The 17,846-nt window shown below is 35.8% G+C and overlaps 1 protein-coding gene across 21 annotated transcripts in view; it reads left to right on the plus strand.

Moving 5' to 3' along the window:
- Positions 1-17,846, plus strand: part of LOC145279820 (otoferlin-like) — a 1,618,966-nt gene that overhangs the window by 1,275,652 nt on the left and 325,468 nt on the right. For all 21 annotated transcript variants that reach the window (XM_080131202.1, XM_080131198.1, XM_080131211.1 and 18 more), the window contains one exon: positions 6,811-6,957. In XM_080131202.1, the coding sequence (XP_079987328.1) occupies positions 6,811-6,957 (147 nt within the window). The remainder of the gene's footprint in view (positions 1-6,810; positions 6,958-17,846) is intronic.

Genomic DNA, 17,846 nt, shown 5'->3' on the forward strand with positions numbered 1-17,846 from the left:
CGGTCCTTATCAACTCTGGTATTCTGACTTCCTTACTCCTTCTACACCTTTCATCATCCCTCACAGTCTCTGCCTTCCTTGAATCTATTAGTCCACTCAAAAATTGATGCCTGATTCATACAAGGTGGTCCAAAAGCAGCCTGAAACTTTCCATACGTCTCTGTGTCATTTTTTTCCCAAATTTAAAACAGAATTTTATTGCATATCATTCTTCTAAAGTGTCCTCACGTCTAGACTGCATTTTTTAAAATTCACCAGTTTTGACAATCAAGCTTTAGTAGGATGTATTCCAATTCCTGCTGTAGCTGTTCCTTTGTATTTGAAATCATAAAAGTTGGTCAGTCATCTTATAATATGTATAGCAATAACATACTGAATTTTCAAGAGTCTACGACAATTTTAAATGTCTGTATAAAATGCCTGCAAACTTATTGAAGGTGCCTTATATATAGTTATTTATATACATTGTTGTATTTTTAATAGAAAGGATTTGCTTTACATTTTTTTCTCTAAAAATCTTTTTCTTTCAAATTTTTATAAGAAAGTGTTGTCATTTATATGAAGTAACACTACTATAAAATGGTGACTTCAATGTGATTTGAACTTAACACCTCCTGATTTAGCTGTAGTTGGAAGCAAGCAAATAACAAACCTAAAGAAAAGGTTACTTCGCACATGATCGCAACTAAATTAAGAAAACAAAACTCAGCTATATTAAACATTATGTTTGAATGATTATTACATATGTCTGTGTCACAAAGTAGAACCAATTGCGCTTGGTATGGGATGGAGGGTGAAGTTGTTAATTTACACTGTATTAACATATATTTGTTTAATATAGAATGGGATTATTTGTAATTGTACTGTAATGAAACTGCTTAGCTTTCTTTAGTCAGTTGTAGGAACATATCGCTATTAACACTCATACTTATATAAAAGGGAGATAACCCATCCAAACTCTATTTTTATCTATTATTAATAAAGTTATGCAAATATAGAGTATTTTATTATAAAATCAGGATACAAATCAGTCCAAGAGTAGCTTTGTTCAGGTTGAGCTGAGTTATCGTAGTGTTCAGTCCTAAGAGATTAAACCTTCCAGGCTTTACCTCCTGCTTGAAAAGGGGTTGGTGATTTATTTCTAAACTTCTGAAGTGCTCTTAGTGGGGAATGCCAACGGAGCAACCTACACCTGACCTGACCTGCTGCTACAATATCAGGCTGTCTGAAAATACTGGTTTCCTGATCTAAAATGTACCAAACATGGATATGGTTATTTTTTTTTTTTTGCTTTGTCTTTACAAAACCCAATCATGTTCTGCAAAGCCAAAAAAACAAAACAACAATTTTCCTCTAATAAACAAACATCATGAATAAAGATTTAAATATATAAAGAAATTGAAGTTTGAAAGCTTTTACCAAAATGATTAGATTCGATAACTTACAAAATATTTGTGTTATAAAACAAAATAATCAAACCGGAAGTAAATAATATAAAACCAACGAGAAATGATTTTTTTTTCATGTTAATTTAATAATCGAGTATGTACAAGTGTAACCTTGTGTGAACGCGTTTTTAAAGTTATGTACCTTTTTGTAAAGGGATGACTAATTAACACTTCCTGAATCAAAAGGGGCATTTTTAAGACACTGCTGCTGTTAGGGAGAGGATCATCCAACCGTTTTAGTGGCTTCTGTGATAAAGCTAACAATAAAATGCACACAAAAAATTCAAATGTAGAAGTCATGAGCTTTCCTTTTTTTTCTGCTATTTGCAGTGATGATTTATTAAGCAAAATCTATGAACTGCTATGTGTGCTTGTGAGTGTATGTGTGTATATATATATATATATATATATATTGTGCGAGTATGTCACTTGCTTGCTTTGACTGTGAAAACTAATTGTCTTTGATTCACCGTGAGCCCAGAGGTAGTAATTTTGTCAAAACTGATTATCAAGCAAGGTATGCAAAAATCCAAATTTCAGGAAAGTAGATAAAATTTCTGATTCACTGAAAAAAAAAATCAGCTCAATATCTCATCTTTTGTATAACACGAATTTAAGAAAATTTGGAAACTTGACAATTTTTCTTAGTATTTTATAAAATTCTGCATTATCTTGGATATCACATAAAGAAAAAATAAAATTCTACCTATTTTAAGTGCTTATATCCAACTTTTTATGTTATATGGACTATAAAATCGTCCAAAAAATTGATTCTGACCCTTTTTCATGATCTTAGGGTTCAAAAATAGCCATTTTCTAGAGAAAAATATGCCAAATATTTTCATTCAATCTTAAATTATACCTGGAAGATGGCTTATGGACAATTGTGTATATATATATATATATATGAATCAATAATTGTCTTATGGCAATCAAATCCAGTTTGTAAAATAACTACCTGAAGACATTCAGGAGGGGAAATTCTAAGATTAAGGTAAGAAATTATTAAAAATTTCTACTGGGCTTGACCTTTACTTCTGACCTGAAATGGAATACATATATCAAATCCATTGCCAAGGTCACTCAAAAAATGGTGGGATCCTTCTACCGCTTCTGTAGATATCTCACTCCTGATGCAATTCTCTACCTATATAAAATCCAGGTATGGCCAACGATGGAGTACTGTTGCCACATCTGGGCAGGAGCTACTAGAAGCATCTTATCCTGCCTTGACAGAGTTCAAAATAGACTTCATAGCTTAGTGGGGATGCCCTTTTCTTTTCCCTGCAACCTCTTTCCCAAAGAAGAGACGTTGCGAACCTGTTTCTGCTTTATCATTATTGTTATGGCACATGCTCATCTGAGCTTCAATCCATGGTCCCTACCCCAGCCAAACTTTCACGAAAAACACTCGTCTTGCCAAAACCACTATCAATAATTCCTCACACTCTTTATCTGTGCCTAAACCGAAACGTAGATTCCATCAACTCCCTGTATTTCCTCGTATAACAGACAACACGCTATGCAACATACAAATATCTCTGCATGAGGTCACCAAGCTAATCAAAAACCTTGATTCCAGTAAAGCAACTGGCCCTGACGGCATTCCAGTTATAGTGCTGAAAAAGCTCCAACCAGAACTTGCCCCCATACTTACAAAACTGATTAAGCATTGCCTTAAGGAAAAGTGCTTTCCAACACCCTGGAAAACCTCATCAGTATGCCCTGTATTTAAGAATTCAGGTGAAAAGTCATCTCCCTCTCAGTACAGACCAATAAGTCTACTGTGTGTCATGAGTAAGTTGTTGGAATCCATATTAAATAAAGAAGTAGTCAACCACCTCAACAGAAACAACCTTCTTAGTGACATGCAATATGGTTTCCGCTCTGCAAGATCTACAGCAGATGTGCTAACGGTTATATCACTTAGGATTACTGAATCTCTTGACAAAGGTTTCCTTTCTAGGGCAATTGCTCTTGACATATCGAAGGCCTTCGATAAGGTATGGCATAAGGGCCTACTTCACAAGATCTCCAGCTACGGTATTACTGGAACTGTTTTCTGAATCATTAAATCATTTCTCTCTGATAGGTTCATAAGAGTAGTGGTTGATGGGCAGAAATCAGAGGCCCACAGTATTAATGCTGGAGCCCCCCAGGGGTCCATCCTGGACCCAACTCTCTTCCTGAACTACATCAATGATCTCCAAAAACACATACTTAAATCATTCATTGACATCTATGCTGATGACACGACCATCTATGATAACACATCAAAGGACGTAAATGACTAAGTTCTTTCTAATTCTCTCTCCTCTGATCTTGACCACATGGTACAATGGGGGAAGAGGTGTCTGGTCACTTTTAATGCATCCAAAACCAAGCTTCTATCTTTACATCATCAACGCTCTGATCCCATCTGGCATCAATTGAAATGGATGGCTCTCGTCTTGGGGAAGCTCCATGTTTTGACAAGCTTCTGGGTTTGACCTTTACTCTTGATCTGAAATGGAACACATACATCAAATCTGTTGGCAGGGATGCTGGGAAAATGGTGGGATCCTTCTACCACTCCAGAAGATATCTCACTACTGATGCAATTCTCTATCTGTATAAAAGCCAAGTACGTCCAAGGATGGAATACTGCTACCACATCTGGGCAAGAGCTACTAAAAACAGCCTATCCTGCCTTGACAGAGTACAAAATAGACTTTGTGGTTTAGTGTGGGATGCCCTTTTCTCTTCCGTGCAACCTCTCTCCCACAAAAGAGACGTTGCAAGCCTGTCTTTGTTTTATCGTTATTTCCATGGCAGGTGCTCGTCTGAGCTCCAATTCCTCGTCCCCCCTCGCCAATCTTTCACGACAAACACCCATCTGGCTGAAACTACCGTCAATAATTTTCCCCACTCTCTATCTGTGCCTAAATCCAAACGTAGATTCCATGAGCAAAGCTTCTTTCTTAGAACTGCACGCCAGTGGAACTCTCTGCTGCTTGCCTGTTTCCCACCTGACTACAACTTGGACGTCTTCAAGTCCAACATAAACAAACTCGTGACAAACCGCTCCCTTAAGTAAGACACTCTATCAAAACCCTCAATACTAATGATTACTATAATGCTATCTCATTGATTACTGTACACGCAATAACCCTTATCCCTGAGTGGCGTTCGGGCCTTCATAAGTGGTGACCCCAATGTAAAAAAAAAAAATGAACAAAGCTTCTTTCTTAGAACCGCACACCTGTGGAACTCTCTTCTGATTGCCTGCTTTCCAGGTGACTACAATCTAATTGTCTTCAAGTCCAACATAAACAAGTTCCTGATGAACCGCCCCCCTAAGTAATCCAATTTATTAAATGTCCACTACTTATGTTTACTACGCTATAATCATATTGACTAATGTATACCCATTAACCCTTATCCTCGAGTGGCTTCCGGGCCTTCATAAATGGTGATTCCTGTATAAAAAAAAAATCCGGTCTAATATTGATTATTGAACTTTCTTGAAGCTCATAAATGCCCATAAATCAAGCAAATCTGACAATATTAATGATATGTACATTGAAAATCCTGTGTTATAACACATTGAAATATATGATCAGTCCCCATCATCGTCTGTGTCTCTATCGTAGTCAGAATACCTAGCATAATCATCTGCCTTGTTGAAGGGAAAATTGCGAAAACCAAGAAAATGGCTTACTGTTAAAGCGTCCTCACATCATGTGAAATGAAGCTGTTGTAGGGTAGAGAGAATCAAGATAGCGACGCCCTCAACTTTTATAACTAGTGTTCTTGCAAAGTGGTGCAAACTCTTGCTTCTCATCTGCAAAATCTCGCTGTTCTACTGCAAAAAGGAGGCAGTGGTGAGAACGTTGCTGTGATTGCTATGGCAGAATCCTTGGAGACTATTTTTGCATGTTATTGAGTCACTTTCCTGTCCGAATTTTTTTTTTTTTTTTTAATTAATTTTTACCCTTCGTTTTTGTGTTACACTTGTCAGCATATTTCATCTTTGATTTCAAGGCATGCATCATACGTGCACCATCATTGCCATCTTTCAGGTAGAATGTTAAGTTGTTTAGAAACTGATCATGGGAGATTTCTTTGACTATTTGAATGACTGATTTTAAAGTTGCTGCTACCAACTCTTTAATGTCAACGTTTTTCTTTTTATCATCCATAACTACGTTTGTAGTGGATCTCAATGACTGTCTATCAGGAAATGTTTTGCGTCAAGGCAACGTTCACACGCTTAAAACTCATTCCAGTTCTCATTTATGAACATATATGTTCACCTCTCAATCTTTATTTTAGTGTTTTGAGACCATAATGCCCAAATATGGAAATTCGGTTTCAAACTCCCAAAAATGAAGACATTTTTTTTATTATTTCACTGCATTCGCTTGGACCATAAATTACAAATGAGCCGTCATACAGTGTCATATCATAATTTTTCATTAACTTATTCCCTTATTTAACAAAAAGAAAATGGTACTTTGAAGCCGCTGTATGACTGATTCTTTTTAGTCTATATCCTACAATCTATATCCTCATTTGTTTATTTTATTTGCTAGGAATCTACACTATATTTCCCTTAATCTGTCTGTCTATTCCACTTTTTCTCAGAAACTACTGTACCAATCTGACTGAAATTTTGCATGAACGTTTGCTGTGATAAGATGCAACAAACTAACTATTATGGTATCCATTCGACGAAAACGTAGAGATTAAGAGGGATTAGCACCACAATATGACATTTACTCTGAAATTTTTCTTGGAAACTACTGGACCGATCTGGCTGCAGTTTTGTATGAACCTTTGCTATAATAAAGTGTAGCGAACAAAGTATTATGGTATCCGTGCGATAAACAGGGATTAATAGGGATTAGTATTTCATGCAAAAATGTGCTCAAATTTAACCATATTCAGCATTAATTTGGCATAAAGCACTCATTCTAAGCCAACGGGCTACAACTTTTGCCCACGAGTAATATAACACGAGTATTTGTATAACCATTTTCACAGTGACCACTTTTCATTTTCTAATACGCCATTGTAGTAAAAAAAAAAAATCGCTCTTGTACTTTAAATGATGTTGGTACCAGAATTATTTTGCAAATATCTTTTGATGTTTTTAAAATCAGCGGCTGCCCCTCGTCACAGTTTGCCCGACTGACATACCTAGAGAATCAACAGAAGCATCTGTCGCATCTCGTCGTACATTGGTCGTGTCTAAATCGGCCGTACTGAAATAGAAAAAACCGGGCCAGGATATTAAAATATCAGCTATTTCCATTTTTCTTTCACATCTTTGTGCATAAGAATGTAATTTGAATATTTTCTCCTTCTTTTCTTTTCCTAGCTACGAATTACGTTGCGTAATCTGGAATACGGACGATGTTGTGTTGGAAGACGATGCGTTTTTCACTGGAGAAAAAATGAGTGACATCTACGTGAAAGGATGGATAAAAGGACAAGAAGACCTTCAGTGTACAGACATCCATTACAGGTAGGTCATTGTTAATTATATGCATAATTAAAATATCGTCCGTTTTTTTTTGTTTTTTTTTTAAATATTACTTGAATAATCCCCATCCCGGGATGGGGAAAATTAATTTCTCATGGCAGCACTTTTATTGTTGCCTTACGAAGAAGGAAATTAAGACATAATTATACTAAACCTTCAAGGGAAATAACCCAGTTTTATTATTTTATTTTAGACTGCGTCTAACAGTCGGTTAAATAGTTTTGGAATTTATCCTACACAAACGTGCACTCATATATGTGTGGTCATATATAATATGTACACATGCCTAACTTAATATGGAAGGAGATAATTCTCTAGTAAATAATCGGTATTATTTCAAATAATTTTTTGTTTTTAGAAATAGTGTTCTTGTTTAGAAAGTGTTAAGATATCTGGCCTTTGGGCTAAGATCCAATTCATGTGGTACCCATTTATCCAACATCTTTTTACTTCCCTATTTACTTTAAATGGCGAACGATTGCTGAGTGGTCGACCTCGAGTTCAACAGTAACTTCTCGTGTGGTTTTGTAAAGATCGGTTTTAATTAAGACTTTCAAATATTTATTATCAACCACAGTCGACCGACCGTGAGCGTCTTCATCTTCGAGTTTCTCGTCACAATTGCAAAATTTTTTGAACCACCATGGTGCCACATGTTCGTTAATGATTCCTCGGCCAAACGCATCATTGATATCGCGAGCTGTCTCGGCAGCTTTCCTATCTAGTTTGAATTGGAACAAGAAAATTGTGCAGATTTGAAATTTGTCCATGCTGTCTAAAAGCTTGCAAAAAATGATTTTTTTTTTACACGGTGGCCACCAGTTATCTAGGCCCGGAAGCCACTCAGGGATAAGGATTATTGCAAGTACAAATAAAGATATTGAAAACGCTAACGAATAACACGATTCTATAGAGCGAAAAACAAGCTTCAAAATGATATATAACATGGCTATATATATCAATGAATTAATTCAGAAATTATAAAGCTTGTGTATCGCTTTATTGCAGGTCAATATGTTTTTAATTTTGAAATTGCTATAAAACATAGAGACATGAAATTCGGAACACTGGAAGAGCATAACAAGGTGCCTTACTTCCCTGATTTTTTTTGGAATTTGAACAAATATTTTGAAAGTTATGCTAATTTTTCTATTTGTGGTAATTTTAAGTATGTATCACTGTATTTCAAGTGTCTAAAAATGTATATTTTCGATAATAAAACGATATTATAACTTCATATTTCTATTTATATGAAATAAAGAACATATCCAGTAACAATATTAGCCAAAAACAAGAACGAATTTCATATTATTTTGTTTAAAGAAATATTTATCAACATAAAAACCATGCTTCAAAATCACTTTGAATAGCCTCTTGTCAACTGATGATGTCAATCTGTGGATTTGAGCTGATGTGATGCTATAGGAAACTTCTAAAATCTTCCTCCAAATTTCATCCTTCAACAAAAATTGAACACCTTCTTCATAAACTTTTATCTTTATTATTGACCAAACCTGCTCAATTAGGTTTATATCTGGAGAACAAGGTGGCGATGTCATCAAATTTTCGCCACTAATGCCTAATGACTTAAGTTAGGATGTCGTAGCCTTGGCTGAGTGGGATGGTGCATTGTCATGCATAAAAATCAATTTGCGGTGACACGCCAATGGAAGGTCATCAAGCCATGTTGACAAATACTCATTTAAAAATAAAATATAAGACTGACTTGTCAGTTTGACACCTTCTGGTACTCGAAATGGTCCAATTTATTCCAGCCCAAAAATGGCCCCCCCCTCCCTGGTGGCGCCGGAATCGATGAAGGGTAGGGAATCCAAGATGACTCCAAACTTTGTCCCACCCATCTTGTCCATCAAGGGCTGCTCTGGCCTCATCAGTTAAAGGACATTTTCAAAGCTGGTTTTCATGTATTTCTGAGCCCAAGCCAAACGTTTTTCCTTATGAGTTTGGTTTAAAACAGGTCTTGCTATGGGCTTAATGCTTCTTGCAGTTTCGTTTAAGACATTGTAGTGTGTCTTTTTGGACAAGGAAAATATTCCAGCCTTGTCAAGTATAGAAGCACTTTGGCTGCCCAGCTGCTTCATAAGTTGACAGCGAATTGTTCTAACATCACGAGCAGAAACTGACTTTCTTGTGTTTTTGTCCTTCCTTGGTTCGATGTTTGGATTTTCAACGAACAAAGACAATGTTCTTCGATCTATTCCAAGTTCCTTTGCTAGATCTACGAGAGATGAACTTTCTGCGATGCCAGCAACAACACGTTCCTTTTCACTAGGTGTCAATCGACCCTTTTTTACGCACTTTGGGAGATCTGCAATAAAGTGATACACACTTAAAATTACCAGAAAATAGAAAAATTAACATAACTTTCAAAATATTTGTTGTAATTCCACAAAAAATCAGGGAAATAAGGCACCTTGTGATGCTTTTCTAGTATACCAAATTTCATTTCTGCTTTTAATTGCAATTTCCAAATTAAACAATATTGACCTGCAATAAGGCGATACACAGGGTTTATATAAAAGTAACATATGTGAGAAAACGATATTGTTTGTGCACCAACCTGATAATAAACCGTTAAGAACTCCATATAATGCAAATTTATGTCATTTCTTTTTCAATTTAATTTTTGACGATATATTTCCTCCTCTAACTAAAAAATTAAGATATAGTATCCTACCTTTTTTATTTATTTTGTTCTTGTATTTAATAAGTGTGATGTTAAGAACATAATATCATGTTGTTTGGATGTACGGCCATTAAGGACAACCTGAATTTTTCTCTTGTCTATGAAGGATCTAATAATGTTTAGTATTCAGCATTACATAATGTTCTAAAACACTTTATAATTACTAAATGTAGAATTTCGTCCATATAGCTGTGTAACCCATTCAATTTAGCGTTCAAGTTCCATACTAAAATGTTCATCCCTATCCCCCCTGATAAAATTGATTCTGAAATGGGTATATTTGCTGATGACACCACGCTATATAATAGACTTGAAGAAAAAAAAACGTATATCATTAGTGATGGGACGATTCCAATATTTTTTTCGATTCCGATATAATTACCAATTCCGTACTAAATTTCCGATTCCGATTCTTTACAAATCTCTAAATATTTTACTATGTAGCTGTATTTTTTTCTCCAATTACCGTAGAAACACACGTATTAAATATGCAGATATTTTCATAAACGTCAAAATATACTTGTGGGTAAAGATATATCTAGAGGTTTAAAATCAATAAATATTTATTATTTTATCATTATTACCAGCAATGGGAGATTTTGCTTTAAACAAAATAAAATAATAATAAAAAAAAACAGTTAAAAGAATCGTTTTGGCATCGGAAAATCAGTACAAATTTTTCAGATACTAATTTTGATACCCTCCAATATTCCGATTTTTCTGATTCCCAATTCCGATTAATCGTCCCAACACCAACACGTATCCAAAGTAATGGTAGAAACCTTACTTAACCTTTCATAGTCTCCTGTTAAACGGGATCCAAAATAGTAACCCCTTATGCCCAAGTTGCAATATACCTTGTTTGGAACGAAAAAGAGCGAACAAAAAAATAAAATAAAAAAAAACCCTTGATTGAGAAAAGGCGCTCAGTGAACCTTTTCTTGCTTTCACAGAGTACCAAACTGACATCAAAACGAATTTTCACAAAAAGCTTCCACTCCCTTTTTAACGCGTTTGCATGAAACCAAACTAAATAAATATAGCCAATATTTGGACCACTTACGCCTCGTCGATTCCTTTCAAAATTCATAATGATCAGTTCATTAGTTTGGGAGTGAATGCTGTAAATAAAAAATATGTAAACATATACGCATACCTAACTTTATATTATAGATAACGCATGTCCTCAGATAGCTTACGCATCCTGTATATATCACAAAAACAGAAATGGCTGGACGAGGGGATACGCAGGAGATATTAATTTTAATGCAGTCAACACTTCGGTAATAAATGCACGAACTGCAACAGTATCCGGTTTCAAACACATTTCCAATTCATAGAAAAGAAAAATGTTAAAGCGAGCGATGAAATTTCTAAGCTTTAAATGCCATTTCAAAGGAAGTGTGAATGTCAGGAGACAGACGAAAGGCTTCGTTTGGCAAACTGCATAAAATTAGCAACAGAGGCATTCAATTTTAAGGAGTTGTCCATAAGTCTTCTATCAGAAGAGTAGTGACATTTTTTAGGGGACAAGAGGATGTGATTTGGGATTTGTTTTTTTGTTTTTTTAATGGCATGGTCAAAAGTAGGACAAAGAATAAGTATAAATACAGAATAGTTAACACTCAATAACTGGTAGCACATGATTTGGCACGTATGCATTTTAACCCCCCCCCCCCCCCCGATAAATTTAGAAAGCCATTCATAACACCCCCCCGACAAATTTAGAAAGCCATTCATAACACCCCCCCTCGACAAATTTAGAAAGCCATTCATAGAAACTTTTTTAATTCTTCTTTTGCCGCAAATGGATCTCTGCTCTATCATTACTTTTACGGTAAGTGCTCGACTGAGCTTCAATCTATTCCCTCCTTGTAAAATTTTCGTAAGAAATACTCGACTAGCTACAAAACTCGGCAATGATTACTCCTCACTCTCAATCTCTGCCTAAATCTAAATAACGATTCCATAAACAGAGATTCTTTCCTACATCTGTCCGTCTATCGAACACAATATCGTGAAACTGCTTCCCAGATGATTATAGCATGATTGTTTTCAAGTCTAACGTAAATGAGTTCTTGTTGAGCTGTCCTCTTATATAATTAAAGCATACCTAAGATTCACCATTACTGATCATCACAGTGTTGCCTCACCGTCTACGAAAAATTCATTAACCCTTATCTTCGAGTGGCCCCTTGGCCTTGATAAGTGGTGGTTCACAAGTAAAAAAAATAATTTGAAAAAACTCTGCTGAACTGAAAACGATTAATTTTCCAGATGTTACGATACGCAAGTGCCTATTATTTATATTAAACGCATTAGAACGTGATTGTAACTTTTGGAACATTTATTTTCTATTTTCTGTGTGTAAAATCTGTCTTCGTAACAGCCGGAAGTATAGTTGATGACCGCAGTACCTTCTGTTGTTGGCCGTCATTAAATGCCGATTACTAGGAAGACATATTTCATAAAAGAAAAAGTGTGAAATACTGTTATAAACGTTTAAACAAATTAAATTAGGCAGAGAATTTCATAGTGATACAGGTGAGAAGTTTTTCCACGCTGCCCGGCGTTGCCTGCTCGTAAAATAAGCTTTAATATACAGGATGTCTATAAATTCCGTGTGCAATTTTAAAATGAATTGTTCTAAAATTACACACGGAATTTATAAACACCCTGTATTTTAATGAATGTGGATTTCATATTTAATATAATTGCAGCTCGGCCCGGCTTTCATTGGGCTCTATGTACTGTTCATAGCTTTATGTATATTATATATTAAAAAGTTTGACTCGTGTCCAGGTAAAAACCATAAAAAATTTCAAGTGTTTAGACCCAAAATTGGCGGAGGAATTTGGTAGAGTTTGCAAAGGTCAAATCATTGAACTTTGACAGCCAAATTTCTGGCCGAAAACCAATTAAAAAGATTTTCCCAAATCTCAATCCCCCTTATGTCAAATCTCGAGTCTGTAGACTGAAAATTGACTGAGTAGTTTAGAAGGGAAATGTACACACACACACACACAAACAGACAATTTCACTTTGATAGGTGTATAGATTAGAGTCAATCATTTACTGATTGTTATATTGTACACAATAGATAATAGTGGTTTCCAAATTAAAAAAGAAAGTATAACGTAAGTGCCATCAGCTAGAATTGAAACCAAAACATCTAACGCTCCAAATGTGTCAGATTATTTTGGGACACCATACACACACACACACACACACACACATATATATATATATTTATGTTTTATTTAAAGAAAGTTTAGATGAGATAAGAGTATCGGCCGAAGAGAGCTTGATATGGGTATCGAAAATGGTCCCTAATTATCAGGTTTGAGACCGACGGTACCGATGCCTTATCTCATCTAAACTTTCTGTAAATAAAACATAAATAATATGCTCTTATTTTCGGATTTTCCCTTATTGAGCTAATGATAGATGAATAGCAAAGCTTTAAGAAGTAATCGACTTTAACGCTTTAATTAATTGATAATTATATTAATTAATTGATAATTATTTTAATTAATTGATAATTATATTAATTAATTGATAATTATATTAAATTAAATATTTTACGATTTATCTTTATCTTACTAATTCAAATAATTTGCCATTTATCAACTCCAAAATCCACTCAAGGACAAAAGTGTATGTGATGGAATAATTGTTGGTTGAAAGATGAAGACTATTATGAGAAGGGTCAAGAATTATCATGAAATCGACCAAGTTTGAATACTTGTGGGGAGGGTTCATTATATAAATCCCTTGACATTGTATTTGAAAACGACCATGTTGTAATCTGCAGGGAATCAGCTGGTAGTAATGTGTTCTAATGATGCAAACCCTTGCGAAAAAGCCATGTTTGTGAAAACTCTAGATAACATTAGGTACTCAGGGAAAGAAAAGAAAGTTTTAATTTTGTGTGTGTGGTGGGAAAACGAGTTTTCGCGGTAAACATACTACATGATTAGAGCTGGTGAGAAACTTCCGAGGAAATAATGATAGAGTAGAGAGGGACTAGTAACGTCTCTTTAGTGAAAAAGGAGATGTGGGGAATAGAAGAAACCACCTCCTACTAGATTTCAGAATCACGTTTCAAGTTTATCTAAGGAACGAAGAGTAGCGCACATTTGAGAAGATACTTTCACGAACTACTAAACACAGCGACGGCATATACACACTACTAACCGAACTCTCTTGCAGATCATTTCGTATATATACTCCTTCACATATAAAAACAGACACGAACTACTGTACCCCCAGCGAAGTACATAAAACTTCACAGACGCACACACAAAACAGACAATGTAATATACAGACACAGTTACAATGCCAGCCGAAATTAATACATCCTCTTCACAGAAAAAAAAACCCACTTACTATCTAAAACAGATCTCTGAACTCTCACTTAGTATGAATTTGTACTCTCTCGTTGTCTTAGGCTTTTCTTAATCAAAATGAATTATTTTTATTTGTATGTGGTAGATGGCATCATATTTTATTGTTCTATCGTATTCTATTCTGAACACCACCACCACAAAGTGTAAATACTAATTCAATCGCGTCCGAGGTGGATAGATTTGCTGATGACACAACAAATTATTCTTAAAATGCAGATAAATCGAACACACAATGGTGGATTATTTAGTAGAACACAGAAATAAATGGATGGCCATATGCTGTCAAGACAAAGCTTGTTGCCTTAAACAATTCCAAGAAATCTTACAATCAACGAGTACTCTTAAGAATCTAACGTTCAGTGGCATCATGAATTGAAATAAATACACAGAATTCTACTGCAAAGAAAATGGGCTCCCTCTACCGGACTAGAAAACTGCTCTCAACAGCTAGTATCCTATACTTCTATCCGCCCATGCATGGAGTATTGTTTCCATATGACTATACACAAATCACGCCTTTCCCTCTCTGGAACACGGCACAAAAAACAGTCTCTAACTTCATATAGCAATGTCGACTAAACTCCAATCCCTGTCCCTTCACTGTAATGTTGCATCTCTTGTTTAACAAGCACTTCCACAGAATGTGCTCTGACGAACTTAGTCTTAGAGTAAACTATTCTGCGAGCAATGTATTCTATGGAGTATTTAGTTCTCTCCCACTGCAAGAACTCTGACACGGAGGTCGGAAAGAGGGAATGAGAAGTCGGCGCTCCCAAGGAAGGACACTCTGACCTTCAAAAAGTGCCTGGGTAGCCCCTTCGAAATTTTTCTTAGGGCGCCCCAGGCAATTAAAAATGAACTAATCACTTCTCAAAGAGAGAAGGTAAAGTCTGAGAAGGTGGGTATCTTGAGAGTGCATAGAACCATCATTACACCGCAACCAGCAGGGACCAAGTCATATGTTGATTTTGAGGGCCGAGGATAAAAATTCCTAATGTATTCTAGGAATAAATAATTATCTTAATCTATAGAATTATAGTGGACAACTTTATTCATCATTTTATTAAATCAACTCTGCCATGCAATCGTTTATAATCCATAAAAATCAAAACAAAGTAAACTAAAATAAAATCACGGGCTTATTGCATTTGTACTCCTGAACGTGAATACCACCAACAAACCTGACTAGTAAACATCCCCAGATGCCGGAAAACTTGCTACTCTAATAGTTTCTTTCCTCGAATTGTTTGCCTTTGGAATTCCTTCATTGCTCCCTGTTTTCCTGACTATACGAACGTACAGAAATTCAAAATGTGGACCCCCCACAAAAAAAAAACTATTCAACTCACTACTTAGGATACCCTCTATGTATCCAAACCATAATCACAGTATCCCCTTACGTCCTAGTGGTAACGTGTCTTGTTTGAGATCAATAAAAAAATTAAAAAATCGGAAAATTAGAAATGATCCAGAAGTAGTAGATCATTTTTTTATGGAAATCGTTCCAGACTAGGCATGAAGCTACTTGATGTAAGGAGCTAGAAACTGCTACTTAGGAAAAAAAAATTAATCAACGATAAATGTTGTCTGGATAGATTGCAACCCCGAAAATAGAAATTCTTTCCCTCTTTTCAAAAACATCACTCGTGGAGTATGAGGACTAAACGACAGCATAAAGCAAACCAGAGTTACCAAGTTACTAAAAGTAGAGTCATGGTATTTTGTGAAAATCGCTTCAGACACGGCATGAAACCAGTTGATGTAAGGCGCAAAAAAACGCTACTTTATGGTCAAAACTAGATAGTGATGAGTGTTAAATGGATATATTTTGAGCCAGAAAACAGCAGTTCTCCGACACCTCTGTCAGAAACATCAGCCATGGAATGTGAGGACTAAATGGCAAAGGGAGACGAGGGTTACGAGGCTGCCGAAAGTAAACCCCAGGTTTACTTTCTACTCGTCATAAGTCAACCCTTCCAGCGTCAATAGATGATAGGAGAATAATCCGTTCAAAGAGATAATGAAATTTCAAATGTCAGTTACGGAAAATCGTACTTGCCCGATGTTGTGAGATCTCACCTCGAATAACCCTCAACACATCATTCTCCCGTTCACATACGTCCGTTTGTGACAAGAGAAGATGAGCCGACAAGGGGTTCTCGGACTTTTGTAAACCTGAGACCTTCCAATAAAGAAATTAACATCGAAATAAACAGAGTCTTGGCAAACATAATCCGTCTCATTATGCGATCATCTTGCTTGAGTTGGTTACAAAGTCAATGGGTGTCGATCTCTTTTGCTACAAGATGGACTAATTATAGTCTGTGTACAATAACAGGATTCGATATTTAGAAATGATGTTCAAGTTGACACCCCCACCCACCTACAAAAGCCAGTAGACTTAAGCAGGAAGAGGATGACGACGGGATGAAGACGAGCGAAGAGAAACGAATGTAATCCAGACAAAGCAGTTTTTGTTGTTGTTAGTGGTGGTAGTGGTGGAGAAGGTGTTTGAAGTAGCTTTGATTCTTTACCATATATAGTGAGGATGGGATAGGGTAGAGGAGTTCGTTTGCAAAGATAATCAGGTCAAGCCTGGTGTCACAACTCTCTGGCTGTTTTTGCGGAACCTTTCATGCATAGTCAATTAGCCGTCCTTTGACCAGACCACCCTCAACCCATTCCTAGCCTTCCTCTTATGGTGTAAAATTTGGCTGTCAGAAAGAGAGCAGCGCTTCTGGGCAGGCAGCCAGAATTAACAGGAATTTTAACAGCTATAAGTTTTAGGAGATGCTGAGAACAGTCGTGCGGCCAGTGTTGGCTGCGGCGATGGTAACGCGATTTGCATAACGCCGGCGCACCTGATTTCGGAAGACACGAACAACTACTTGGACTTCCATTCTTTAAACAGAAATTGTAAGGAAAATTCCGGTACATTTATTTGCCAGAAAAAAACTGACCAAAATGTAGACATCAAGGAGAACTAAGTAATGAGAATGGTCTTAATTCTTGAAAAAAAAAAAAAAAAAGGTTGCTAGTCGGGTGAGTCTGGGTATTTACGTTGAGGAGAGAGGGTACAAATCCATTAAGTTCGTTCGTAGGTTGTCGAGGGAATTGCAATATGAAAAAAAAAATGACAAAGTCTATCCATACAAATTAAGCTTTATTAAACAATTGTTACGACAGCGAAAGGTAAAGTTAGTGAAGAATGAGAGTTCAAAGTGTCGAAAGAACGTTCCTGGTGAAAAGAGTTGTTTTGTGTTAGGTGAAACTGAGTATAAAGCTTTATTTCGACCCCCCCCTTTTTTTGAGGTACAAAACAGTCCGGAATACGATATGAAAGCCACTATACACACACAAATAAAAAGACAGAAAACACAAAGCATTATAAGAGTAAGGTTAGGGTTGGTGTTAAGAAAATTTTAGTCCTTTTTTTAGTGTATGTGTAAATACAATAGCGCTTTGTTTTGTTTGGTCTTGCTTTTTATTTTTAGCAAGAAAGTGTATATATAGTCTTATGTATACATGCGTTTATTTAATGAGTTATATTTGATGAATGTATTTTTAAAAAAACACCAAAAATAATGGTTAAATATAGAAAAAATAAATATAAATATCATCGAGACGAATAACAATGGTTTGCATTATACAAAAACAAAAAAAAAAAAACTAGCAGAGATACCCGGTGCTGCTCGGGGTCCTATAAAAATAAATAGAATTGAAATAAAATAGAATTGAAATTATGTGTAATATTT

The sequence above is a fragment of the Euprymna scolopes genome, chromosome 7 (assembly GCF_053919585.1).
Source record: "Euprymna scolopes isolate OS-2025 chromosome 7, ASM5391958v1, whole genome shotgun sequence".
In the NCBI taxonomy this organism is placed as follows: Eukaryota; Metazoa; Mollusca; class Cephalopoda; order Sepiida; family Sepiolidae; genus Euprymna; species Euprymna scolopes.